This window comes from Tremella mesenterica (genome assembly GCF_000271645.1).
Source record: "Tremella mesenterica DSM 1558 unplaced genomic scaffold TREMEscaffold_18, whole genome shotgun sequence".
Lineage (NCBI taxonomy): Eukaryota > Fungi > Basidiomycota > Tremellomycetes > Tremellales > Tremellaceae > Tremella > Tremella mesenterica.
Genome location: NW_006711242.1, coordinates 122598 through 146870, shown reverse-complemented (window position 1 = coordinate 146870; position 24273 = coordinate 122598). Strand labels below are relative to the sequence as shown.

The following is a 24273-nucleotide window of genomic DNA, read 5'->3' as shown; positions in this document are numbered from 1 at the left end:
TTTGTGTTTTCGGTGGGGGCGGCGGGGAGAGAGGGCGAGAAAGAGAGAAGTAAAGTAAGGAGATGAGAGATACAGGGGAGGAAGGGGAGAAGACCTACTTCTGGATATGTTTCAAGAACATTTTGATAGACCGCCAAAAGGTCTTTATAAGGTTCTACCCGTCAGCTTTCTACATCATCACCCTATTCTCCTCCCCTATTCTCCTCTTCCCTCTTATTCCCCCCTCCCTCTTTCCTCTTCTCTCTTTCTTCTTCTTTCTCACAATTTCCCCCTGCAGGACCCACCGAGCATCCATTCTGTTCCCCCTCACCGTCCATCCATTTCGGCTCACCCAAACTTCATTAATCACTCAGCAAGAATTATAATTTCTGGTTCTCATCCAATGCCCAGAGTGATGTATCCAGTACTTAAACTCCACCATGATGAAGAGATAAGACGAGATAAAACGATATATGAACTAAGCAACAAAATCACTCACTTCCTCCCCACTCCCCTTTAATCCGCTCTGTAAATTCTTGTCCATACCCTGTACTTCCCGTAGGATTAACAGCCACAACCCAGTATCCTTTCTTAGCAAACAAGGCAGCATTCCATCTAGTACTCCATTCATCTTCCCAAGCACTTTCAGGTCCACCATGTACCCAAAAAACCATAGGCCATCGATATGTCTGTTGTTTCTGATCTTGCCATCCGGGAGGTTTGAGGATCCATGACATGATTGAATAATGATCTGTTCCTTTTGTCCAAAGTTCTTCCACCTCCACACCTCTGAGACTATCGGCGATGTGCGAAGAGAAGTTTGTCAGAGAGTGTAAAGTATTGTTATTGACAAGTTTATCCTTGGGTAAGATTCGTGTTTGTCGAGGTTTGTTTTGTTTTTGTTTGATAAACGAAGATGGGGTGGTCTCTAGTTTCCCTTGTTCGTGTTCGTCGAAGGGTATGAATTCGACTGAAGACTCTCCAATCGGATTAGGAATGAGAAAGTCATTAGATTGATGACGTGTTTCTTCTTGAGGATCAAGGTTGAGGAGATACACTTGCGCTGGGTGGTAAAATGACGAAATTGACACCATCAACTTGTTCTTGGATACCTGTACGATTGAATTTGCCGAGTGTTCATCCCACAGTGGTATAGGTGTGGAACCCGGTTTTACGAGATGAAAAGGTAAAACCCTCCCTTCATTTCCAGCCAAAAGGAACAAAGAAGTAGAATCCAAAGACCAAGAAATAGAAGAAGGTGATCTATCCCAATTCACCGTCCAAATCGTTATCGTTTCATCTGAGAGATTATACGTTTTGACAATATTACGATCTGATTCATATCCATCTTTCATCATTTCCAACCATGCGAGAACCTTCCCATCGGGAGAAAAAGAAAGGGAAGAAATTGCTCCGTGCGTATATGGCGTAAGGTGGATAGGGGTGGTGGGAATGGTCGTGAATGGTAGTAAGTGGATATCGGTTCTGGTATGTTGAGCTGGGGGTAAATGCCAAGGTTTGATATTTATCGCTAGATGGGTAGGTGAGATTGTATATTCTATTGGATCCATTGGAGAGATCTGGAGTGAGTGACGGTATTTCACGGGGTCAGTTGGATGAGACCTATACAGGAGAACTTCTGAGTAAATGATTGAGGGCGAGACCTAAGGTGTTCGAACCTGTCAGGGGAAGGTGATGAGAAAGTGGCAGCAAATGATCAGGAGGGATGAGTATCAGGCAGGCGTCATGGGATCTTCGATGAGGAAAAGGGATATTTTGAGGTGTGATGGATGACACTCACAGCTTTTGTATCTCGAAGGATATTGACAAATTTCGGAGATGGATCAGTCGAGGAGAGTTTGACCAAACCTATGGTCCAAGTTTTCCCAGGTATTCTCCATCTGTCCCAATGTCTATAAAGTCAGTGACATGCCAATATCATCATATCCTCCCTGTTCTGGGTAGGAAAGTGCCCCTTTGAGATAAAAATTTGGGGTAAGAAATAAATAGGTAGATCTTTTCCAAATCCCAAGAATCTTCTCCAACGACGCAGATAGTTCGCCTGGCCTAATGATTACACATTTTAGAACAAGACGACGAGAGAAACAAACGCAGTTTCATACGACGTATAGATGTTTCGAATAGAAGTGATGATATATAAAGTACAAGAGAGAAGTTTGACTTGCCTAATAAACAAATCATCAAAAACCATCCCACTATTCCCTCTCTCTTCAAACTCTTTATCCTTCTTTTCAACATCTTCAAATCCCCCATTATCCCAAACTTGTCCTGAAAAAAGTATGATCTCTCTACTACGGTCGTATTTCAAATCAGATGGAGATATACCTTTGGGGAATCTGAATAATTCATTCGGTCCATCCTTAATAATTCCTGATTTCACTTGTTCATATGATGAGTCTATCAATATTTTAGAGTACTCGTATTCATCCTTGATGATCTGTAATTCCGAAATTGATGCCTGAGTGGTTGATGCAGTATCCGAAAGTGATTCCTTAGTCGTCGAGACAGTGTCAAGGGAGATGTTGAGAGTGAAGAAAATAGATCCGTTCAGATATCCAATAGTATGATTGGTTAACCATAGTGGGTTCGTAAGTTCTTCTTGGGAAGAAGAAAGTAATAGAGGTGTTGAAGGAGATGAGGAGGTGTTGAGATTTAGAAGATGAAGGTTACGTTGGAAACTGAACTTGTTAGATGTCAACTTGTTTCACTACCATTTGTAACTTCCTGTTTTTCACTATCACTCATTTATTCTTCTCTAAGGGACTTTTGTACACTAGAGATACGGAAACGAGGAGAGGTGGAGAAGAACTTGAAGCGAGAAGAAGGTATGTTTTGTATGTTGAGAAGAGGTGTGAAGGAATATCAGTCTTTCACATTGTCAAGATGACCTAAGACCCAAAGGGAGCACTCGCATAGTTATAGTTGTTCAATTCCCAGAATGAAAAGATTTCTATAGACAGAGAATCAGGTCATACTGAATGAAGATATCTAGAAGATATGGAATATGGAATATAGAAAAGAGAAGAAAGAGAGAAAGAAGAAGACTTACATATCTTTCTTTGAATCCCAATGATCTACTAAAATCAAAGCTTTCGTTTTATCAGGATTGATGATAGGTATTTGTGGTCTAGGAGCTGATAACATATCTTCCACTGTGAATGATTTGGCTGTTGACGAGCATGTTCCTAAGTAGAGCAGTAAATGAAAGAAGGATAGGGAAAACATGGTTGATAGTGTTGTGAGGTAGAGGGGTGAAGAGTCTACTTAAAGAGGAGGTGAAAGGTTGATTTTCCTTCCTCCCCACCTCCCCCACTCCCCCACTCTCTTTCCTAGTCACTGTATCCCTATGGCCTAAACGGATGTTAGAATACGTAGCGGCCTGCTTTAGGGTTTTGTACGGCAGTGTATCCATGGTCATATCTTCTCTCTATAGTTAATCGATGAAGGACACGGGAGGGTACTAAGCAGATAAGCAAGCCGAATTCAAAGACGACAATTCCATTCACGGTTTATACCCCACATCTAACATCTATTTCTTAGATAACACTTTCTCTCACAATGCACGTCGGAAAGATACCTTACTCCCCCGCATGTCCCTTCCAATCCTTATGTACCGTTTCACCAGCTTTCCTAACTTCATCAAACCATCCTTGAACTATCCTACTTTCTTCCCATGGCATCCTATCACTTTCCAACTTCCCAGCTACTAAACATCTCGCGACTTCGTCTGCTTCATAATGCATTCCGATACCAGGATGGATGGGAACATGATGAGTCACAGCTTGAGTTTCAGGAGAATCACGATTTTGAGGATGAATATGGATTGTATATGATTCAGGTTTGTACGGAGGCCCTGGGAGTGAGCAAGGCTTCTAGGAACCACTGGAAGAACGGGTGGAGACTTAACTTAGAGAGAAAAGGCTGAGAAGGGAATGAAGGAAGAAACTCACAATGAATAGCTAAATCAGCTTCTTCACATTGTATCAAAGCAGTCATAGGTCCGAAACCTTTAACACCCATTTCAGTCAATAATAATCCTTGACCTACCCCTTCCCATTCCAACAACCAACGAGAGTTCAGATCCACTCCCGTGCGTTTGAGAACGGTTTGGTAGGAAGACAGAAGTTTTGGAGGTCGATTTTGGTTAGAAGGGTGATGTTGCATACATAACATTGCCCAAACAGATGGATAGGGACCCCTGAGATAAGCATGTACTGATTTGATCGCCCATTGTTACTACTGAAGTGAGTGGTTGAAAGAAGGGAGTTGACTCACATGTCGAGGAGGGAACCACCGCCCAGGTCAGGGTTCAGCATTCGGTGCTTTGGATCCGCCGCTGGGTTTCAGTACTTGCTCATCAACCATCAACCTTGAATCTAGGATATTTTTATTATGAAGTACATGAATGGAACCTCGGAGAGTCAAGTCAGCGAAGAGGAGGAGATAGATACACACTTTCAGGTTTCATGTCCATACTGAAATCCGCTTGGAATCTCTTGATCTTTCCCAACTTTCCAGAGAAAAGCTCTTCTTGTACAGCGTAAGCTATAGGATGAAACCTGGTCCAAACGGCTCTGACCATGAGTGTCTGTCGCTTTACATCGGGTCATAAATCAGATAGGTGTGTATATATATATATATCCCATTCGACTTCAAACCAACAAGAAAAGGCATGAAGATATATACGGTGATTATGAACCACCGACATTGCTTTCTTCATGTCGTCTGGCGTAGTTCGTGAGACAAACTAAGTAATATGATCGATGAAGATATCGAAAGTGGATGTGAAAGAACAAAGGAGAGCCAAGAAAGAAACGCTCACTCCATCAAGAACAATTTCTTCTCTTTTGCAATTTTGATCAACTCGTCCAATTCTTCCAAATCAAAAGTGAACGGTTTCTCGCATAATACATGTTTTCCCGCCAATAGAGCAGCTTTCGAATTTGGATGATGGAAAGTGTGTGGTGTACCGATATAGACCACGTCCACGTTCTGAGGTCAATAATCTTTCCCCATCATTCTACTCCGACCCTATTGCCAGCTTGCTCGTCTCGTGACTTGATATTCCAGCGACACTTGAGTACGAGGGCGATGAAGAAAGATGAATGACTTGGAGTTACTCACAGGATCATTGAAAACCTCTTCATAAGTCCCATAACCCCTCACTCCATCCAAAACCCCACTGGTCAATCCCCAAGAATGAACCCCTTCTGAATTCTTCAATCCTTCGATGAACTTGTCAGCAGGTTCAACACTACGTGATCCTACAGCGGTGATTTTGTGTTTCACATCATGTACATTCCTAGTCGCTGGGTCTACTAGAAGGTCCTTTCTTTCAGCTCTGACCTAACTAGATGTGATTGGAATGAGATACCTTGGCAAAAGATGTTGAGATGTATCCGGTGGAGATGATTCCCCATCGGATAGGTTGTGACATTTTTCTTGAAGATATCTCTTTGTTTCTTGTGTCGGATTGAAAAGTGATAACTGACGATGAATGTGCCAGTTGATGCAGGGATTGTGAAAGTAAGAAATGGGGGTCGGAATGTGGACCGAAGGGCCGGAAGGGGGTGGAAAGTGGAGGTCATAGCTTTCCCACGGTCGACATTTCTGCCTGCTTACGTAACTCTCACCCTTCCTAACCCCGACGCAAGGGGAAGTCGTACTCTAAGCTGTGCACATCTATCTCTATCTCGACTTTACTATAATTGGAACAACCTTCTTTTACTCTTCCTCCTCGGACTTTATGGTAGTAAAGTACTGGCACAGCACAAGTTAGCATCTCGTTTATCCAGGGCTGGTACCCTGTTCCCCCAGGCATAGATCTATCGTTCGCCGACCAGCTTGATCAGTACAATCACATCCATCAAGTGGCTTTCTATCCTCCCTCGTCCCTTGCTTACTCAAAGTGAACTAAGCATCTCCTCTTCCCTCCTCGTGCCCAAACTCGAAGCCCCGTGTACGTGTGTGAATATCAGAGTATACCTCTTCCGTCTTCGAACATCAAAACGTCACACGATCATTCGACCTCCTTTCAAGGGCGGGATCAACCTCCTCCAAGCTGTGCTACGACGTCTTCCACTTATACTCGTCATTCATCACTCTTTTCCTAACATGTCCTCTATGTCAGCACAAGAACGGATTGCGGATATCAAAGTAGACAACCCATTGACTACCATTGGACTCGACATGTCACGCAACACATCCATGCCGTCCCAACAACCTGACACGTCTGGAGATACCCATTCAATGCCTGTCACCCCTGTCTCTCTTCCTTCTCCCGGTGTACACCCTCAACCTGGCCCCACTCAATATTCTGGATCGTCCGACCCTGTATCTGACCCTAGTCATCCCTCCGACCCCTCGGACACTCTGGCCGGCCGGTCTAAATCCAACAATCCTGACACGTCCGAATCAGCCTCACATCAGGTTGTGACGGAGAAAGAAAAGGGGAATGGGAAAGAAAAGATGGGCACTCACAAGCTCATCTCTACCTACCTTGCACAACACCCAGATCACTCGGCCAAACAAGCTATGAAACACCTCTTTCCTCTACCCAACCCACTCAAAAGACTGGCAAAGAGGTTCAAAGTGAAGCATTCGGTGATCAACGGTATGACGGAAAAAGAGCTGCGGCATTGGACGGCCAGGGAGACGGAATTGAAAAGGAAAGCTGGATGGAAGGTTGCCGGGGAAGAGGATGGAGTGGAGTGTTCGGATTTGTTCTGGAAGGTTAGTTCATGCTTTCTTTACCATTCGATCTCTTCATCACGCTCGTTACCATCTCGTCGTGCGACGGAGAGTGTCCGTTCACTCCGTCTTGTCATATTCCTAATCTGTCGGGCCAGAATCACTGCTGATTCTCTCAATCTCTGTTCCTCTCCTATGACTGATGCCGACAGAGGAAGGCAATTAATGACCGCGTGGCTGATTATTAGATGTACCTGTCCCTCATGCCCACCATGGAGCGTGACCCTCTTTCCGGTCTGGTCCCTCCTGATTTGCTCGGTTCTACTACCACCATGCCGTTGAGCATCATTTCGCTTATCCCTGATATCATACAACACTATAGAGACGTCATTGTGAGAGCAGAAAAAGAGGTGTTCTTAGTGACGAATTATTGGCAGTGAGTGTCGTCTACCGCCCCCCTTCACTGGTGCAGATCGGCTATCAGATTTAGCACAGACAGCGTGGTCGTTACACGGAGTACAAGGAGGCGACTGACTATGACAGACCCTCAGCCTCGGTCAGTACCGTTACACAAGCATTAAAAGATCTTTCCGCCAAAGTGATCAAATCGGGTAGAGAAAAGGTGGTGGTCAAAATCATGTACGATCGTGGATCATGGGAACAATTATGGAACGCACATGCTCCTGTTTTGCCAAAAGAATGGGCCCCATTGAATCTCCCCACAGAAGAAGATATCCCTGGTTTAGATATGGAAGTGGTGGTGAGTTTTCTTTCAACAAACACCTAATCATCATATCAGCACCTACATCTTTTTCATATCCATGATTATAATCACTGTTGCTCATTTATAGAACTTTCACCGAGTCCTTCTCGGGACTTTTCACGCCAAATTCCTCATAGTCGACCGTAAAGTCGCCTTGATCAATTCAAACAATATCCAAGATCGACCAAATCTCGAACTCATGACTCATCTCGAAGGACCTATAGTCGATTCATTCTACGAAATCGCCTTACATTCATGGTACAATCGTCTGACTCCCATGTTACCTTGTATTTCCTCACCATATCAACCTCCACTAGATTCGTCAGGTAAAATACGTTACTTGTTCCAAGATCGTAATCCTTATTTTGACGATATCGAAGTTTTAAAAGCTGCCAAAGCAGCAAGGATACTTCTTCGTCGTCAAACCAAAGATATGGATGAAGAAGCTGCTAGACATCATGGAGAACATGGTCAAACGGAAAGATTGATAGAAGCTGTTAAGAAAGTCGTTGAACAACAAAGAGCTAATTTTGCCGAATGGCATCCTGCGGATGATTTCGAAGCTAGAAGACAACAATTAAGAGAGTTTACAAAAGGTTTAGGATTACAAAGTAGAGTTGGGAGTAGGTCTAATAGTCGTGGACCTAGTAGAAGGGGGAGTGCGAATGAGAGGATTTTAAGGACTTTCAGAGAAGAAAGTGGGTATGAAAGTTTCCTCAAACATCTTTTCATCATCCCTTCCCTTTCCACCCGGATGATATCAGACATCTTTCGTCTTGGCACCTTCCCATTATCTAAGTGTTCCACCTTCGTTGAACATCAAGTTCTTCTCTTTCTCTTTCTCTCTCCCTTCTGCTCGATCGACTTATATCCTCATTGAATGCGTTACATAGTCATTGTCTCATCTGGGTTGGACCACAGGATGTTATGCTAACTCACAGCTCCACCCGATCCAGAAACAGCAGCTCATACAGCTCGTAACGCACTCCTTCATGCCGACCCATCAGAAGCTCCTTCCACTCCTACGGCAGTTTCCGAAAACCTACCCAAAACCATCAATCCAGATACGCAAATATGGGGAAATTCAGGTCGTTCATCCCCCTCACATTCAGATCATCCATTTATAGATACACCACTTCGTAGTCCAGGCGATGGACCTAGGGTGTCATTCGAAACTCGACCAATGATCACGGGTAGATTATTAGATGGAAATTTGGTTGAATCCCCAACGACTTCCACTGAACATTTACCTCGAAACTATTCATTCGGTCCAAAGTCAAGAGGTGTAAGTCCATCACGGAATGCTCCTGTATCTTTGGGAGAACCAATCATCTTTCCTCCAGGCCCTAAACTATCGGAGAAAGATAAAGACGTTATCATCACTGAGAAAAACGCGACAGAGCGTGAAGGGGGAAATGACCTCACGACAGCCGAACCAATGGATACTTCGGAAAAAGGGAAATTAGGGTATGACATGAAGAAAGGTTTGGATCCACCGTGGAACGAGGAATCCAAGCATTTGGGAGAAACGATAGATGGTTTACCTATGACAGCTAGGATGCCTCATGAAATGTCCATAAATGAAAGTACGCCCGTTCAAGCGAATGATAGTCATGTGAAAGAAGAAGGTTTAAAGAAGAAAGGGAGAGTACAATTGGAAGATGCTCCCAAGATGGAAAGACATGAAACGGAATTACCTGAAGGTGCTGGAAGTAGAAGGATGTTTCATCTTTCTAAAAAGTTTAGTGAGTTCGACTGTTTACTCAGTCCCTCTATCCCACTTACTCTTTCGTTCCACGTGTTAGTGTTGTATCCTCGGTCTCGTATCATCAACCCGTACCCCGTGTCTTCTCGTAGTGCGACCCAGTCATGTCTCACCGACCAATAAAATCGTCGCATCTCCATCTACGCCGGAAACTTGCGATCAATATGGAGACAGGAACGGTCATGGATCAAAATGTCTCAGACGGTTCCTGTTACCGTGTCACAATGTCAAAATGGTGCAAGCTTGAGGGAGACCAGCTGATTACAGACGCCGGCGCATTGTCAGAAGCTTGGGCTACGGTAGAAGATTCAGACGAATTGGATAATTTCAGACCGCATATAGTTCATAAACCTCATGACCCATTTCCTATAGCTATGTGTTGTCGTAAACCACACGGATGTGAGTTGAACCATAAATCTCTATTTCGTCTTTGTCCAACCTGCTAAATGACTCGTCCAACCTGACACCTGCTTCTCCCTCAGCCTTGTGTCCGTCTATCTCTCCAAACGCCTCGTCCCCTCATACCCTCCCAATTCGTTCATGGTGAAACGGGAGTGATGTATGTTTACGAGAACTAACTTTCAGTTCCCGGACATCATGATATTCGTAATCCACAAAATGCCGCTTGGTTAGCTGGTATGCGTTATGCACAAAAACGTATTTTCATGTGAGTCATCCGAATACATGAATGAGAACGACATTGATAAGTAGTCAATCTCCAACATTGAACGCTAGACCTATAGTCCGCGGTGTGAAACAAGCATGTAGGAGGGGTGTGATGGTTGAACTTCTTCTTGATCTCGGTAAGTCTTTCCGTCTATATTGATCACGTCGAAGATACATTCCCCAATCGCGTATCAGAAGCATTGCTCCCGTTGCAGTGGAGTCAGATGTGCACTAGATCTCTTGTGATCCTGTCAGTCATAGTCGCTAAACGAATAGGCTTCAATGATAAAGGCGAATCCATACCTTTTCAAGGAGGTACAAACGAAGAAGTAGTAGATCGTTTATACAAGACTTTGAAGAAAGAAGGTAAAGAACAATTCCTCAAAGTTTATTGGTATGTATCTTTTCTTAAGTCACCGGTGACTTAGCTGACGATCAGGTACACGGGTAAAGATCAAGTAAGACCATTGAACGCAGTGAAGAAACAAAGGAATTGTCATATCAAATTTGCAGCGTACGATGATCAGGTTTTGATACTTGGTAATGGGAATCAAGATAGTCAAAGTTGGTTTCATAGTCAAGAGATTAACGTCATGATTGATTCGAAGGTGTGTATTCCAGCTTTCCCTCCTTAGCTCTCTTTCAATTCATACCTCCTCGTATGCTTTTCTTTGGTTCATCGACCTTACATCTCGTCCTACATATTGATCACCATTAATATTTCGATTTAGAACATGACACTACTCGCAGAAACAAGCGAACCAGTGGAAGTAAATAGGCTTGGCTGACATATAGCAAATCGTTTCGGAAATGATGGATCAACTCCTCTCTAATCAAAACACTATGCAATATGGTTTAGTGGATACAGATGGAGTTTGGAGGGATAAAGAAGGGAAAACGTTGGTGGATTACGGAGCGACAGGAAAAGGGACTTTTAGAGGTTTATCAGCTTTTATAACGTTTGCTAAATCCATCTAAAACCCCATTATCCCTTAATTGCCCAACTTTCATCATCACCACTTTAATCATTCATGATTCATGTGACATATCTGTCTTTCTTTCTTTACTCGGATGTTTACGTGGTGTTGAGAAATACGTTTCTTTCTTTCCCTACTCGGATGTTTGCGTGGTGTTGAGAAATACGAAGTTGCCGTGTGTGCTATCGACTGTCAGGAAAGAAGGAAGGATTGTTTGTTTGTTGTAGGGTATTGTCAATGCATCATCATTCACGGGCACAATGAAACATATGTGGCGTACTACAAGATCTTCGCGAGATGATATGTTATCTGTGTATGGTTGATGAGACATTTTGAGATGGGATCAATGTGCCTTGATCCAAAAGTTCTACGTCTGTCAGTCCATCATCCATACAATAGGACTCATGTGAGTGATGACCTCACGGCAAAAGAAAAGAACATGTCAGATCTTCAACTCATGATTGAAGGTGTTGGAAGGGAAGAGGGTGTTTTGGGTTTGAACAGTTGAACAACTCACTTGGGCCGGGTTGGACGGATCACATTGATTCAACACTACGTTGTACATCGGATTGAAATCTTTTTCGTCGCCTGGGAGTTGACCTGAACCGATAACTTGAGCACACCAATCTATCCTGGTCAGTGACTCATCCACATTATTTCCCATAAGATTATGAGTAACCTCTACAACGGATTGTAGAACAGGTTATAATTAGTATAGTGGGTAAAGTAGAGGAAATGAGGAGATGGAAAGAAAGATGAGGTTGTGTGATGACAACAACAATCAGAAGAAGATGTCATGAACAACAACAACAACAACAACAACAACAACAACAACAACAACACTAACAAGAAGAACAAGAGGAAGAAGAGGAAGAAGAAGGAGAAAAACGTACCGGTACCAGACATCTTGAGAGATTTTTCATCCAAAACAAAAGTCTGTGAAGGTCCTCCTGAACATTGCCAAGATGTCATTAATTGGGTACCCATAACAGGATTATTACCCACATCCACACAATACGTCGCTCCGGCTTTATCAGGTATTGAAAATGTGAGTGGGCCAGTATAAGTGGAAGTTGGATAATCAGATGGAAGAGTAAGGTTGAAAAGAGCGTATTTAGCCATGAGGGAATTATCGGAAACGCATGGAGCACTTGAAAATGTCAGCTAAGTCGAATATGTTTTGTATTTGGTTCCATCTCCGTATATTCCTTGGATTATTGGTTATTTTTTGATTTTCGCCTCAAGGAGACATGATGAAGATGAGATATCACTCACAGGACCATAGGTGAATTCGATAAGAAATCACCAGGAAGAGCAGATGCTGTCAAACATAAATCTGCTCTTCCTAATCCTATATTATATCAGTTTAAGTTCGTTCCGAGATCGATCATTCCTTACGATTCACTCATATCCATCAAGAATCACTTTCAGGTAAAATGAAAAGGTTTCGAGATATGGGGATATGTCGTTTTGATAGAGAGATGGAAAGAGATTAGGAACGGATAAGAAAGATAAAAACGCACCGTGAACCCTTGTACCTTTGTTGGTATTCGCAAATACGTTATATTTTGGTTTACCTGTAGCCAATGAAGAAAAGGTTGAGGTAACACCAAATGCCCACGCTGATAAATGTCAGTTGAACAACTCAATTATGGTCTGACAAAAGTTTTCAGGATACAAGAGATTCTTTTAAAGTGACAAACGAAAGACATACCTGTAGCATCGGTACAATTATTCATGGTCAAAGCTTGAGTATTACCTACGACACTGAGACAATAAGCGGGAGTGTCAGCCCATTGAAGTCGACTGTCTCGTGTCCAGTACCATCTACAAGTCAGCATATAACTTATCATATATTTTTAACCCCCCCAAAAAACGACAGTGTTGATGATAAAGAAAAGACAGAAAAGATAGATGTTCTCGTGACAAAATATGGGTGGATGTTATCGATTGAAAGAACGTACAGAAATGTGTTATCGTTCCCAGAAGCTGTCAAAGTGTCAATTTCACAACTAAGCTGTCTCGTGAGCTACCTCGTGAACTAAACTGTTTGTGTACCAAGAGTATAACTTAGGAGTAAAAGTTATAACTCACACAATATTCATGATTGCAAGCTCCTATACCACATGTCTTATTTTGAATATACAATGTTGATTCTTGGCCCACCAATGGATTATAACTCCATTGCTGAGTATCCTTAGCGGCACATGGTGTTAAATGGATGAATGGATCCCAAGTTAAACACATTCCGGAAGCGAACATTGGGGAGAAATAAACGGAAATATCATCTCTTTTCTCGAGTGACGAAGCTGGATGGGCCAATGTCGAAATGATTCCCGTTGTGAGGAAAATCAAAGCCAGAAGGGCAGTCATGATACGTTGCTATTATTTAATCAACTATCGGTCAGTTATCTATTTATTTATTTATATAAATTAGGTATACGGTTGAATCAAGGCGACCAGCGCTATGAAACCTTCCATAGATTCCATAGCCATTATATCTCTCATAGCTCGTTTCCAAATTGCCAAGAACATAGATGAAAATGAAAGACCCCGCTCGATTCTCACCACTCGCACACGTAAGATCAAGGTTTGATATATCTCTTCCTTTCGAAGAAGGAGGGAGGGGGTCACATTTGAAGACGTACCTTTCAATAGATTCTCCCGGAGCCGGGGATGAGGACGACATCACTGATGAAAGGTTACATTGTCAATTGAAAGCTAAACGGCCTAAAAGCTTCCCTCAAGACGACGTAAACAAAATTGATAAGCGCCTATGACGAATTGATTCAAAATCATAATTGAGGATGACTTCGTTGAAAGGTAGTTATTGGCCCATGAATGAGATAACCATTCGGAAACTTCTTCTCCTGTCTGTCAGTTCCATCTGCCAACAGTGACACTCACATGTTATTTCTCAGAGGATATCCCAAATCCTAACCCAAGGACGATACTAATGACAAGGGACAACGGTCAAGTGGAGAGTAGTAGATGTGTTCAACGTCACGGAAACTACCTCTGTGTTTGAGAGTGTGCAAATGATGCTAGTAGTGGTATGAGATCTGGGTAACATCGTTAGCTGTCAACGAAAAAGGTTCAAGTTGCAACCTACTTACCCCTCATCCCAATCCTCGACCTCGTTCCTGTTTGGCACTTGGATCATGAAAAGCGACCCCTTTGAGACTTTTCGGCAATTGTCAACGTGTCTCTCACACACCACAATACCTCTCACCCAAACAGATCCGAAGCATGTTACAAAAACAACAGATTCATCATGTTACAAAAGGTCGGTCTACTCATGACCACGTGACGTCGAACGCACGGGACGTTGGAACGAACCTTGTTCATACGTAGCATTATTACGACTATGGACGCCGCCATCGGCTACAAGCTCGCCAACCCCTCTGAGAGTCTTCCCAAAGCTGAACATTGCTTTGAGGTCCCTCATGTCACTCTCCACAATCGTCTGATCAACAAACATCCTGTTCCCAGTACCCTCGTTCCTCACTCACAACCTTTGAAGGAGTGCTTTTGATCCATATGGTCAAGACCAGACGTTGAAGATAGTCTGCGTCAATGAGATATAGGCTATACGGTCTCGTAGGGAACAAACCAGGTGATGTAGTATACGGGGGAAGGAGATGGTGACCAGAGTACGACTCTGACTTACCCGTATCTAGGTACTTACCAGTGATCCTGACACTTCTTCAGCTATCCTTGATTGTAGCAAGAAACGTGAACAATAGCTACTGTACCCAATCAAACAAAGAGAGAGCAACCCAAAGAGCAGTGTGAGTAACTACGAAAAATTAACAGTAAACAAAACATAGGTTTCGACGCAGTTACCCTAGACCTGACGATTGATTAAGTACCTGTGCTGCCTCCAACGCCCTACCACAACAGAGTCAGCAGAGGCTCGTTGATTGTCAGTCTGGAGAGTAGAGAAGAAACAATTTACTTTGTCCATCAGCTTGCTATATACTACTCGTACTCGTACTGTGTATATATGTATGTTGGTATAAATTGAAACGGATCATCGTGCATCCGAATTGATGAAGAAGCTCTGCTCTTGTCAGTTCAACATCCGTACTCTTATGTACAATTGTTCAGGCAGGATGACAAACATGTTTAATCCCCGATCTCAATACCAAAACTTATCAAGTGAAGAGCACGAATTCTCATTCTGATTAGTTGGAAAAAGCTTACCTGGGCATCGTTAGATGGATCACATTGATTCATCACCACATTGTACATTGGATTAAAGTCTTTTTCGTCACCTGGGAGTTGACCCGACCCAATGACTTGAGCACACCAATCTATTGTGGTAAGTCCTGTTGACCATAGTAAATGACCTGTAGTAACTCTGTACCGAGCTGTTAGGGGAGTGATGAGATTCTAGGTCATAAGAAAGGTGAAAAGGGAGGGGACGAGAAGAAGGTCCGTAAGGAAAGAAGGAAAGAAGGAAAGAAGGAAAGAAGGAAAGAAGGAAAGAAGGAAAGAAGGAAAGATGTAAGAATGGAAAGATGGGAACAGAGAAACGCTCACTCGTTCCTGGCATTTTGAGAGAGTTATCTTCCAGTAGAAAAGTTTGTGAAGGTCCGCCTAAACATTTCCAAGTTAACAATTGAGTACCCATAACGGGTCCAGGACCCATATCCACACAATATTGTTGATTAGATTTATCTTTCATAGCAAAAGTGAGTGAACCCATGTATGTTAATGTGGGGTGATTTGTAGGGAGAGAGACGTTGAAGAGATGATATTTTGCCATTGGTGAGTCAGAGGCAACACATGGAGCTCTGAAAAATTTAGCGATTGAATGTGATTTCTCACCTTGACTTATTAATATCATCCATCATGTAGTTGTATATCCCACAAGTGAAATGAATAAAAAAATTTGGTTGCTACCTTCATGAATGAGAAATGTTAATGGATAACACTCACAGTACCATGGCTGATTCCTGAACAAGATCACCTGAAAGAGCAGATGCAAACAAACATAAATCTTCTCTTCCTAAACCTATATGGTATCAGCAAACGGATTGAACCACCCCTTCCCTCCGAGACCCTTCAAGAAAAGGAAATCAAACAGATGGGAGGAATCATCAATCTTAACTGCTTTCTATAATCAGTTCAAGCAGGAATATTGTAGAATCTTGCAAGACGGGTCGCCAGTGTTGTTAAGTGTTTTTATGAAGGTAAAGATTAGTTGGAGATGATAAGAAAGCAAAGAAAATGCTTCTCACCGTGGATCCTGAATCCCTTATCGGTATCTGAAAATTTATTATATTTTGCTTTTCCTGTAGCCAGGGAAGAGAAGGTTGGTGTAACTCCGAATGCCCATGCTGATGAGTCAGTCAAATATCTCCAGCATCTCTCAGCAAGCTACATATGTGTTCTGGGGAGATAGGAAAAGGAAACGTACGAGTAGCATTGTTACAATCATCAACCCCTAGACTTTTCCCGTCCGACATAAGAGACATACACTTGGTCGAGGTGTTAGTAGATTGAATCCGACTATCTCTTGTCCATTTCCACCTGTACGTCAGCACCCAAACCACGATATGCAAAGAATGAAATCCAGGAAATTGCATCGATGAATGTTGATTAACAAGGAGAGTGAGAAAAAGTGTAGGGTATTGATAAGAAGATTATGTAAGAAAATTCTCTCAAAGACGTACTGAAATGAATAATGGGGTTGAGGGATCGTTCTGTCGTTTGGATCACCACAATCGCCCTACTTGGTCAGTGATCTTCCACGCCCCTGTCCCCCTGACACAATCTTACTTTGTGTCTAAGCAGTCGTGAACAGATGACTCACTTGAACAGAAGTTTCATTATAAAGAGCGAGACAACAAGTTTCGTCTTGAACAGTATCGAACTCGGCGCTTTGGTCGACCAACGGGTTAAAATTCCATTGTTGGCCATTATTGACCGCACATTTTTCAAATCCCAGTGTTGGGTCTGATGCTGGACCGGAGGCATCGGACTTGGAATTGTCCCAAATCATACACAAATTGCTATTGGTCATGGGTGAAAAGTATAAGGCCACCCCATCTCTTTTGTTGAGCGACGGCAGCGCTGGATGGGCCGATGTCGAAACGAGTCCTGTTACCAGGCAGATCAGGACAGTCAATGGGACCATGATTGTTGGATGCTAGTGAGTAGTCACGGAACTATCTAGTCAGTATCTAGTCTCTTTTCAAGATGAGTGTATAAAGTCAAATCAAGACGACCAGCGTTATGAGGATCTTTCGTCCATTCCACAACCTTTTAATACCCTCGGATGTTCTCAAAATGCCAAGAAAAAGAAGGTTAGATGACCCCTCTTCCCACAACTCTCACACGTAAGATCAGGGTTTGATGTAATGCTCCCTTTGACAATGAGGGAAGGGGGATTACTTACCAAGATGTACCTTTCATAGATTATCCGGAGCTTACGACATTGGTGAAAGGGTGTACCGGGTGCATTGACCATAGAAGGTAGTCGACCCCTAATTTTTGAGGCGTTATGATTCTGTTGTTATACCATTCAGAACGAAGCAAGTTGAATTGATACTGTACATACCTTTCGTAGTATGACCCTAGCTCGTAATTAACGCCGAGATCGATGAAAGTTGACATCGGGTTCGGACGAGTAAAAATTCTCAACGTCACAAATACTGTGATTTAGTACAAGCTGATATTGATGACCTACTCACGTATCATTCGTAGGTCGACCCGGAGCCAGAATGGAAGATGATACTAACAGAATTAATCAAGCGATCAAGCAGTAGATATCTGCAATCTTCGGGGGTGACGACTCTAGGTTGGAACGGGTGTATGAGAATCGTTATTGCGTGTGATCGTTATTGACTGTTCGCACCCGTCAGAAAGTCGAGATTTGAAGCAGGCATTGGTAGCCGAGTGTCGACAGAGGAGGTTATGTCGTACTCTGCCCTTTGACCGATTCTTCGATTCTCCAAACTAGTTGCCGGTCGATTGGTGGTCGAATGGACGAAGGGGACATCACTCTGTCACGAATTACGGTCTCGTCTTTGATCTATGACACTCTGTTATATGAGGTTATCATCAACAGATATCTCTAACGTTCACAAACTCTTTCGCGCAGTCAACATATCCGAAGCATGATACAACAACAACAACAGATTCATCATGTGACAAAGATCTAGAGCATGTATCTTGATGACTCACGTCTTGAAGATCAGAGAGAGTGGAAGACGGAGCACGTGTCCAGTGGTCTCAAGTCGTGCCGATGTAGAAATGCTGATATGTCAGTGAAACCTTTTTCACTTGCTCGTCTCAGATGTGCTCCACTCCCCGGGAGTCCTTGTCTTTCTACGGCCAATCTACCTCTACAGACATTCTGACCGGAACGTCCGATCCTGACACCGGCTCTCTACCGTACAAAAAGAAGTCGAGGACGGACCTAACATGCCGTTACAAGCTTTAGATCGAATGATGTGTACGTAGAAAGTGATTGCGACAACTCACCTGTGCAGCTCTGTTCGAGTCGCATTGGTCCATAACCACTGAAAACATCGGTTTGTAGTCTCCTGTTCCACCTGGAAGCTCGCCGGGGCCTACTGCGGTAGCGCACCAGTCTATCAGATCAGTCGCTCTTCGCTTTTCTCTCACCTCTCACTGATGTCAAGGCAAGTAGAAACCCGGAAGGAATGACAAAAGTGAGAGATCAAGTCTGAGAAGAATGAAGAACTCACTTGTGCCAGCCATTTTAAGCAATTTATTGTCCAACTCGAATGTCTGAGAGCCTCCACCTTTACATCCCCACGTCAAAAGCTGTGTCCCCATGACCGGCCCATCACCCGTGTCGAGGCAATATTGCGTTCCGGGGCTAGCACCGTTAGACGAAAACGTCAAGTTGCCGGTGTAGCTACTTTTTGGAAAGCTGGACGGAGGAGCGTTGAAGAGGGAAAATTTGGCCATGGAGGAAGAATCTTGCACACAGGGAGCACTGTGTGTCAGCTGGATTCTGTTCATGCCTGAGGTTAAAGTATTGCGATCTCCTTTTCTCCGCTTCATCCCACTTGTACAGTACTGCCATTTCAACTTCTCGAGAGCCGATCACAGACGGAGAAGGAGCAAGGTGATAGACCACTCACAGCACGATTGCCGATTCCTGGACGAGATCACCCGGCACGGCAGACGCGGTCAGACATAAGTCATCTCTTCCCAAACCTACCAACAGCTCTCCGCCTGAACGATAGCGCTGGTGCATTCTCATACCGGGTGTGCGCCATTTTCCCAAGCTCTTTACACTGCATGATGACTTTGAAGATGGACATTAAGACGGGACAGGCAGCTCAAAAGACTGCTTGAACGTACCGTGGATCCTGACATTCTTACCTGTGTCTTTATACACAGGATAGGCTACTTGAGTGGGTAGCGAAGAAAATGTCGGGGTTGATCCAAAGATCCATGCTGAGATTTTAGCCTTGGACAAAGCAACGAGGTCCATGTACTGTCTGGTTTCATCCTACGGCATTCGGGGAAGACTCACGTGCAGATTCAGAACATAGACCGGTCGAAACTCTCCCAAATGTCTTGGGCGAAACATCACCATTGAGACATATGGAAGAGTTCGCCACATTCTGTAGGAGACTGTCTCGTGTCCATTTCCACCTGTCTGTCAGCCATGCAAAAAGAAATGATCTCTTAATCGTAGATCGACGCGGTATGTGGTATTTGTGGAAAGTATGGACATGGGCAATCCTTAGAAGATATATTGGTAGAGATAACGTACGCGAAAGAATTTGAGGCGCTTTGAGGATTGACACATGATGACTTGACTGTCAGCGATTTAGTTGCCGTACGAGAAGGAAAGAGTTGGAGCACTGACATTCATAAATTCCGATATGTGATCTCCACCTAGCACGCAACCCTTATCTCCATTGTAGAGGAGGGCTTGCTGGTCCACGACGGGGCTATACTCCCAGGTCTGAGTTGTGCCTTGGGTGCAACTTGCCAAAGTGCAGGAGAGACTGGTTGGGGTGGAGATTGTGTCCATCGACCAAAACATGCACAAAGTGGGATTTGCCATGGATGCGATGTAAATCGCAGTGTCATCTCTTTTTCTCAATGCCGTAGTAGGGTGTCCGAAGACAGGAACAAGTCTCATAGCTACAGTGAGCAAGGCGGTGACTCGGATCATGATAAGTATTGTTCCGTTGATTGGTTATGACTGTGCTATATCTTAGTAATGTAAGCTGAACAAAAACTGAAAGAGAAGCGGCCAGCGCGATGTGGATGGGGAAATACAGGTCGCGACGGACCTTTATAATTTTCACACTTTCCCGCCCGTTTCAGACGAATCTACAATCCCTATCAATTTCCCCAAGACTATGACATGTCTCATTAAGCTTTATCGTGCAGCTTCCTTTGTAGAATTAAAATGACGGATCGCCAAGAAGTACGTACCTTTGACATACCGGGCTCTTCCCATGATGAAGAACGAACGTATGAAAGGTGTTGAAGTTCTTCACAAAGATTGCTGTCCCGTATCATTCGTATCCTCTAAATACCTCCAGTGAAACAGGCGTCTTTCTTTTCAAAGAACCCTCGTCTGGGGATGGAGTGAATGTTTCCGACGTCGCAGATTGATGGGTATCATTTAAACATCTTTTAAGGGGTTATTGGAAGGGGCGACGGAGCTGCCTAACGATGAGAAAGGTGGCGAAGTGGGAGGTGAATACAGGAGAAGATTGATACAGATGAACAGTGGTGGGGTTGGGGAGGGGGAAGGGTCTCATGATATCCCAACAATATCGTCTCGATGATGCTCGCTCTGGTAAGTGTCGACCGGACTAAAGTTGAGCGTGTACACCACGACAGTTGGTTGGTCAACAGAATTAGTGCGTCTTGTAAGATCTTGAAAGGGATTGTAAACACACTAAAGGTCATTTCATAACTTACGCGACGCGGGAAACGAGGGAGGACTCACTTTCATGAAGTCGGTCGTACTAGGGACGGAGAATGGAGAATCAGCATCAGGTTAGGAGGGTCAGCTCTCTGCATCAGCGAGCGAGTGACTCCCATCCAGTTGTCATGGTATGAGGAAACCTTGCCCTGGCATCACTCACCCATTCATGCCCTTCAATTTTCAGTGGATCACATCTCGTCGCCTGCGTACCTCACATCGGCGTTGGCTTCCAGCCACGTCATCCACGATTTAAGATACTTGCTGCCTTTACCGACAGTGTCGCTATCTCCTACCACACACTATGCATCAGCTCACGTCCAATGTCCATATCTAGCACTCGCTTCGATCAATCCGGGATATGAAGATGGAAGAGAGAGGTGTAGCGCCATCCATTTCGCTCTCAACAGGATGCTGAGTAAGCGGACGAAAGGGAAAGAGAAATATGAGATGGGGGAAACAACAAAGGTTGAACTTACAAGTTGACGTTTTGCTCGAGTCATGGCGACATTCAATCTCCTGTACTCTCCCAAAAACCCTACTTCACCAGTAGAGTTTGACCTCACTAAGGAAAGTATGATCACCTCTCTTTCTTGGCCTTGTAAACCGTCCACTGTTCCAATAGTCATTTCAGGAAAGTCATCTCTGAGCATAGAAGAGAGTAAAGAGACTTGAGCTTGATAAGGCGTTATGATACCAATATCCGCGGGGGAAATTCCCGATGCGATCTGGGTGATCAGTTGCTTCCTCTAGTGTGGGGCATTTCAGGTTCATCCAGGAAATTAAAAATTGCCATCCCAAGCGAAGATGGTCAAGTGTAAGTGGATGGCGAGAGGAGATTGAAACACACCAATCTCCTAGCCCACTTATCTACCACAACAGCTTCATTCTCATTCATCTTACTCCCTTCTCCCAACCCATTATCGCCCCCTTCATCTTTCTCATAATACTCACAACCGGCAGTGTCGAAAAACACCACGGTCTCCCCCAGAGTCTCCTTTGCGTCCGGCTCATCAGCCTTCACATCGGGGAGATCAAGTAAAGTATGCAAGGCCACAGATTGATCAGCAACGAGTTTACCCTCGTACAATGCCGAAGAGGGAAAAGAAGCGATATGGGCGTTCATGCGATATTGCACCTGAAGGACTTGCTTGATACCGGGACCATAAAGTCTTTCGAGTCGGTCGAAGAGAGTTGTTTCGAGTGTGCGGGGCGGTGTGAGAGTAGGACGGGCGATATCGACCTTCGTCAGTTCGGTGGAGATAGTGGCGATTTCTTCGGGGGACGGGGCGATGATGGGTTGTTTAACGGTCTTGCCGGGTTTACTCATGATGGTCGGGCGAAGCTGTGGTCAGAGTCGCGCACTTTCTGTCTTAAAGTACACTTGGCCAGCCGGCGTTAGCAAGATTACATGATGTAAAAGGTGTACTGTCGTACCGACCGAGGAGAGACGACCAATGAAGGGATGTGAGCCCAAGATGAAGAGCCCTGTCCCTCTTTCGCCAGGGTTAAGCGTCAAAGGTCGAGAACTGGGGTCCAAATGCATGAATGAGGCTTACCTGCTGTGGATCACCAGCAAGAATCACTTTCTTCGATTTCAAGATGGGTACCCAACATACAGCCTCAACGGCTTGAGTAGCTTCATCGATTATACAAACATCAAAGATCGTATTGGCTAATTGACGAGATCCGGCAGAGTGACATGTGGCAAGGACGACCATAGCTCTGTTGACTACGTTGGTGACCACTTTGCCTTCTCTTTGACGATATCTATTTCGTCAGTGACACAAAAAAATCACCCGTAGACATCAGATTTGTCTTGTCCTCACGACCAAAAATCAAAGACACGTAGTCTGCCTTTCCGACATTCCCCGTATACTACAAGCCAGATAGTGGACAAAATCGAGAAGACAAACCAAAACAGATGAGGAAGACGAGGAGACAAAGAGCAGGGAAAGAAGAGCAGGAGAAGAAGAACGGGTGAACAGAACAACTCACTCTTTCCTCAACTCTCTAATCTCTTCCCATTTCTTTCCCCTCTCTTTCCCCTTGACAGCCCCTCTTTCACCTTTTTTCCTCGCCAAATCTCCCAGATGTCCATCCAGCTCTTTCCCGATGTCTCTCAACAACGACCCATCCTCTCCATTCGCAGCGCGATAATCCAGTGTTTCAGAAACTAAATCTCGATGTACTCTCGTGGGATGACCTATACGCAAGATCGATCCTCGAGGGAGGACAGAAGAATATGGTGGGTGTTGTGCCAGAGCGTGAAGTCGTAAGAGAAGGTTGTCAAGGGCGAGATTGGAGGGTGTCGTAACTAAGATACGTGGAGGTAGGGAGGAAGAAGGGGAGGCGGGTCGAGACAGGAGGTGGAAGATTAGTTCGACTAATGTGTGTGTTTTGCCAGTCTGGACGGTGGTCAGCCTGACCGATCAGGGCGTAAGGTGTTATTTCAGTCATCTTCTTTAAAGCCCTTAAGATCGGAAAGATCGTACACAGCGGGTCTGTGAGAAAGCATGACAGAGTGAAGTTACAAAGTGATAAAGTGGTTTGATAGGGAGGAGTTCACGATTGAAGACAAAGAGAAGGACAAACTATGTACTCACACCTGGTGGTCCGTGTATACAAGCGACATATTCGGCTTTCAAACAGAACCGAATAGCCTCTTTCTGTACCTCATTCAATTTCTCACCGAAAAACATCAATTCTTCTTGTTTTGTCTCTTGATCTAGTCGAGGAGGTATCTCGTCCAGCCAGGTAGGTTGTTGTTTACCCAACAAACAGTTGATCAGAGACATGTTGAACGCATTCGTCGGTGATTCTCCTTGTGAGGGGAGTACGAGTTTGCGCAATCTTTCAAGAGTTTTGTCCATACTGTTTGTCAGCCAACTGTGATTTCCACATTTTTGGTCAGTCCGAGGTTTGTGCAGTCTTCGAAGCAAAACTCATCTCTAGTCGCCCAGTCAAGCTTTCAAAGGGTGTCGGCCCCGCTGACGAGATACTGTATATGCAAGTGGTTATGGTTTCTGACATCATGAATCTGATATACCGAAGTGGAGCAAGTCGAACAACCAAGCTCACCGATCAAAAGTCACCGAGTTTGCCAGCTTCAATCTCTCGCACATGAGCGTCGTCTTTCGATATACGGATGATATAAGCTTACAAACGTAGACGCTCAGGGAGATCAATTTCCTTGGTACCGTCCACAGCTATCGTAACTGTTTCGCCAGTCACCTATGGGGGTCAGCACTGTAGCTACCAACATCACCAGGTGAGATGACGAGGTAGGTTGAATTCAGGGTGCTGAGCTGTTAATGGAATAGATCGTGGCACAGAGTCATATTTCAATTGGTAAAAGCTCAAGGGCGTGGTATGGACTGGTAGTTGAAGAAATGGGCTTACGCGATATACTATCCCTTCTACGCTGCCCTCGTCTTTATCTTTTTGCTTCATCTTCTTGGTCGGTCCCGAGACA

The 24273-nt window shown here is 44.2% G+C and overlaps 7 protein-coding genes across 7 annotated transcripts in view; 1 reads left to right on the top strand and 6 right to left on the bottom strand.

The window, feature by feature from the left end:
- Positions 1 to 3418, bottom strand: part of TREMEDRAFT_70362 (uncharacterized protein) — a gene marked incomplete at both ends in the record, with an annotated part of 4967 nt that extends 1549 nt beyond the window's left edge. The window contains 7 exons of the mRNA XM_007008107.1: positions 99 to 154; positions 479 to 839; positions 951 to 1559; positions 1781 to 1892; positions 2166 to 2678; positions 3050 to 3185; positions 3265 to 3418. Of these exons, the coding sequence (XP_007008169.1) occupies positions 99 to 154; positions 479 to 839; positions 951 to 1559; positions 1781 to 1892; positions 2166 to 2678; positions 3050 to 3185; positions 3265 to 3418 (1941 nt within the window). The remainder of the gene's footprint in view (positions 1 to 98; positions 155 to 478; positions 840 to 950; positions 1560 to 1780; positions 1893 to 2165; positions 2679 to 3049; positions 3186 to 3264) is intronic.
- A 160-nt stretch (positions 3419 to 3578) lies between these two features.
- On the bottom strand, positions 3579 to 5437 carry TREMEDRAFT_35632 (uncharacterized protein; the record flags this gene model as incomplete). Its single annotated transcript, XM_007008046.1, has 7 exons — positions 3579 to 3853; positions 3951 to 4198; positions 4276 to 4322; positions 4454 to 4574; positions 4823 to 4992; positions 5125 to 5328; positions 5375 to 5437. The coding sequence occupies 7 exons, from the start codon at positions 5435 to 5437 to the stop codon at positions 3579 to 3581; spliced, it is 1128 nt and encodes a 375-aa protein (XP_007008108.1).
- A 1031-nt stretch (positions 5438 to 6468) lies between these two features.
- On the top strand, positions 6469 to 10862 carry TREMEDRAFT_35660 (uncharacterized protein; the record flags this gene model as incomplete). The annotated part of the gene is made up of 12 exons (XM_007008048.1): positions 6469 to 6732; positions 6939 to 7126; positions 7234 to 7454; positions 7555 to 8151; positions 8428 to 8991; positions 9103 to 9198; positions 9486 to 9617; positions 9804 to 9885; positions 9930 to 10021; positions 10161 to 10278; positions 10324 to 10492; positions 10680 to 10862. The coding sequence occupies 12 exons, from the start codon at positions 6469 to 6471 to the stop codon at positions 10860 to 10862; spliced, it is 2706 nt and encodes a 901-aa protein (XP_007008110.1).
- Positions 10863 to 11204: 342 nt separating this feature from the next.
- TREMEDRAFT_66013 (uncharacterized protein) lies at positions 11205 to 13234 on the bottom strand (the record flags this gene model as incomplete). The annotated part of the gene is made up of 8 exons (XM_007008106.1): positions 11205 to 11228; positions 11379 to 11488; positions 11755 to 12011; positions 12137 to 12212; positions 12385 to 12483; positions 12576 to 12688; positions 12826 to 12878; positions 12956 to 13234. 8 exons carry the CDS (start codon positions 13232 to 13234, stop codon positions 11205 to 11207), a joined length of 1011 nt encoding a protein of 336 aa, XP_007008168.1.
- A 357-nt stretch (positions 13235 to 13591) lies between these two features.
- On the bottom strand, positions 13592 to 17485 carry TREMEDRAFT_66012 (uncharacterized protein; the record flags this gene model as incomplete). The annotated part of the gene is made up of 14 exons (XM_007008105.1): positions 13592 to 13731; positions 14201 to 14327; positions 14374 to 14526; positions 14550 to 14577; positions 14734 to 14792; positions 15068 to 15177; positions 15407 to 15660; positions 15806 to 15881; positions 16108 to 16206; positions 16287 to 16399; positions 16543 to 16598; positions 16683 to 17018; positions 17268 to 17355; positions 17430 to 17485. 14 exons carry the CDS (start codon positions 17483 to 17485, stop codon positions 13592 to 13594), a joined length of 1695 nt encoding a protein of 564 aa, XP_007008167.1.
- A 618-nt stretch (positions 17486 to 18103) lies between these two features.
- TREMEDRAFT_66011 (uncharacterized protein) lies at positions 18104 to 20033 on the bottom strand (the record flags this gene model as incomplete). The annotated part of the gene is made up of 8 exons (XM_007008104.1): positions 18104 to 18127; positions 18356 to 18465; positions 18583 to 18836; positions 18985 to 19078; positions 19208 to 19303; positions 19383 to 19504; positions 19626 to 19666; positions 19722 to 20033. The coding sequence occupies 8 exons, from the start codon at positions 20031 to 20033 to the stop codon at positions 18104 to 18106; spliced, it is 1053 nt and encodes a 350-aa protein (XP_007008166.1).
- Positions 20034 to 20989: 956 nt separating this feature from the next.
- The window catches only part of TREMEDRAFT_72495 (uncharacterized protein), a gene marked incomplete at both ends in the record, with an annotated part of 4101 nt that continues 817 nt past the window's right edge, over positions 20990 to 24273 (bottom strand). Inside the window, 9 exons of the mRNA XM_007008103.1 lie at positions 20990 to 21100; positions 21278 to 21526; positions 21649 to 22143; positions 22358 to 22568; positions 22797 to 23206; positions 23405 to 23672; positions 23880 to 23912; positions 23962 to 24032; positions 24201 to 24254. Coding sequence (XP_007008165.1) covers positions 20990 to 21100; positions 21278 to 21526; positions 21649 to 22143; positions 22358 to 22568; positions 22797 to 23206; positions 23405 to 23672; positions 23880 to 23912; positions 23962 to 24032; positions 24201 to 24254 — 1902 coding nt within the window. The remainder of the gene's footprint in view (positions 21101 to 21277; positions 21527 to 21648; positions 22144 to 22357; positions 22569 to 22796; positions 23207 to 23404; positions 23673 to 23879; positions 23913 to 23961; positions 24033 to 24200; positions 24255 to 24273) is intronic.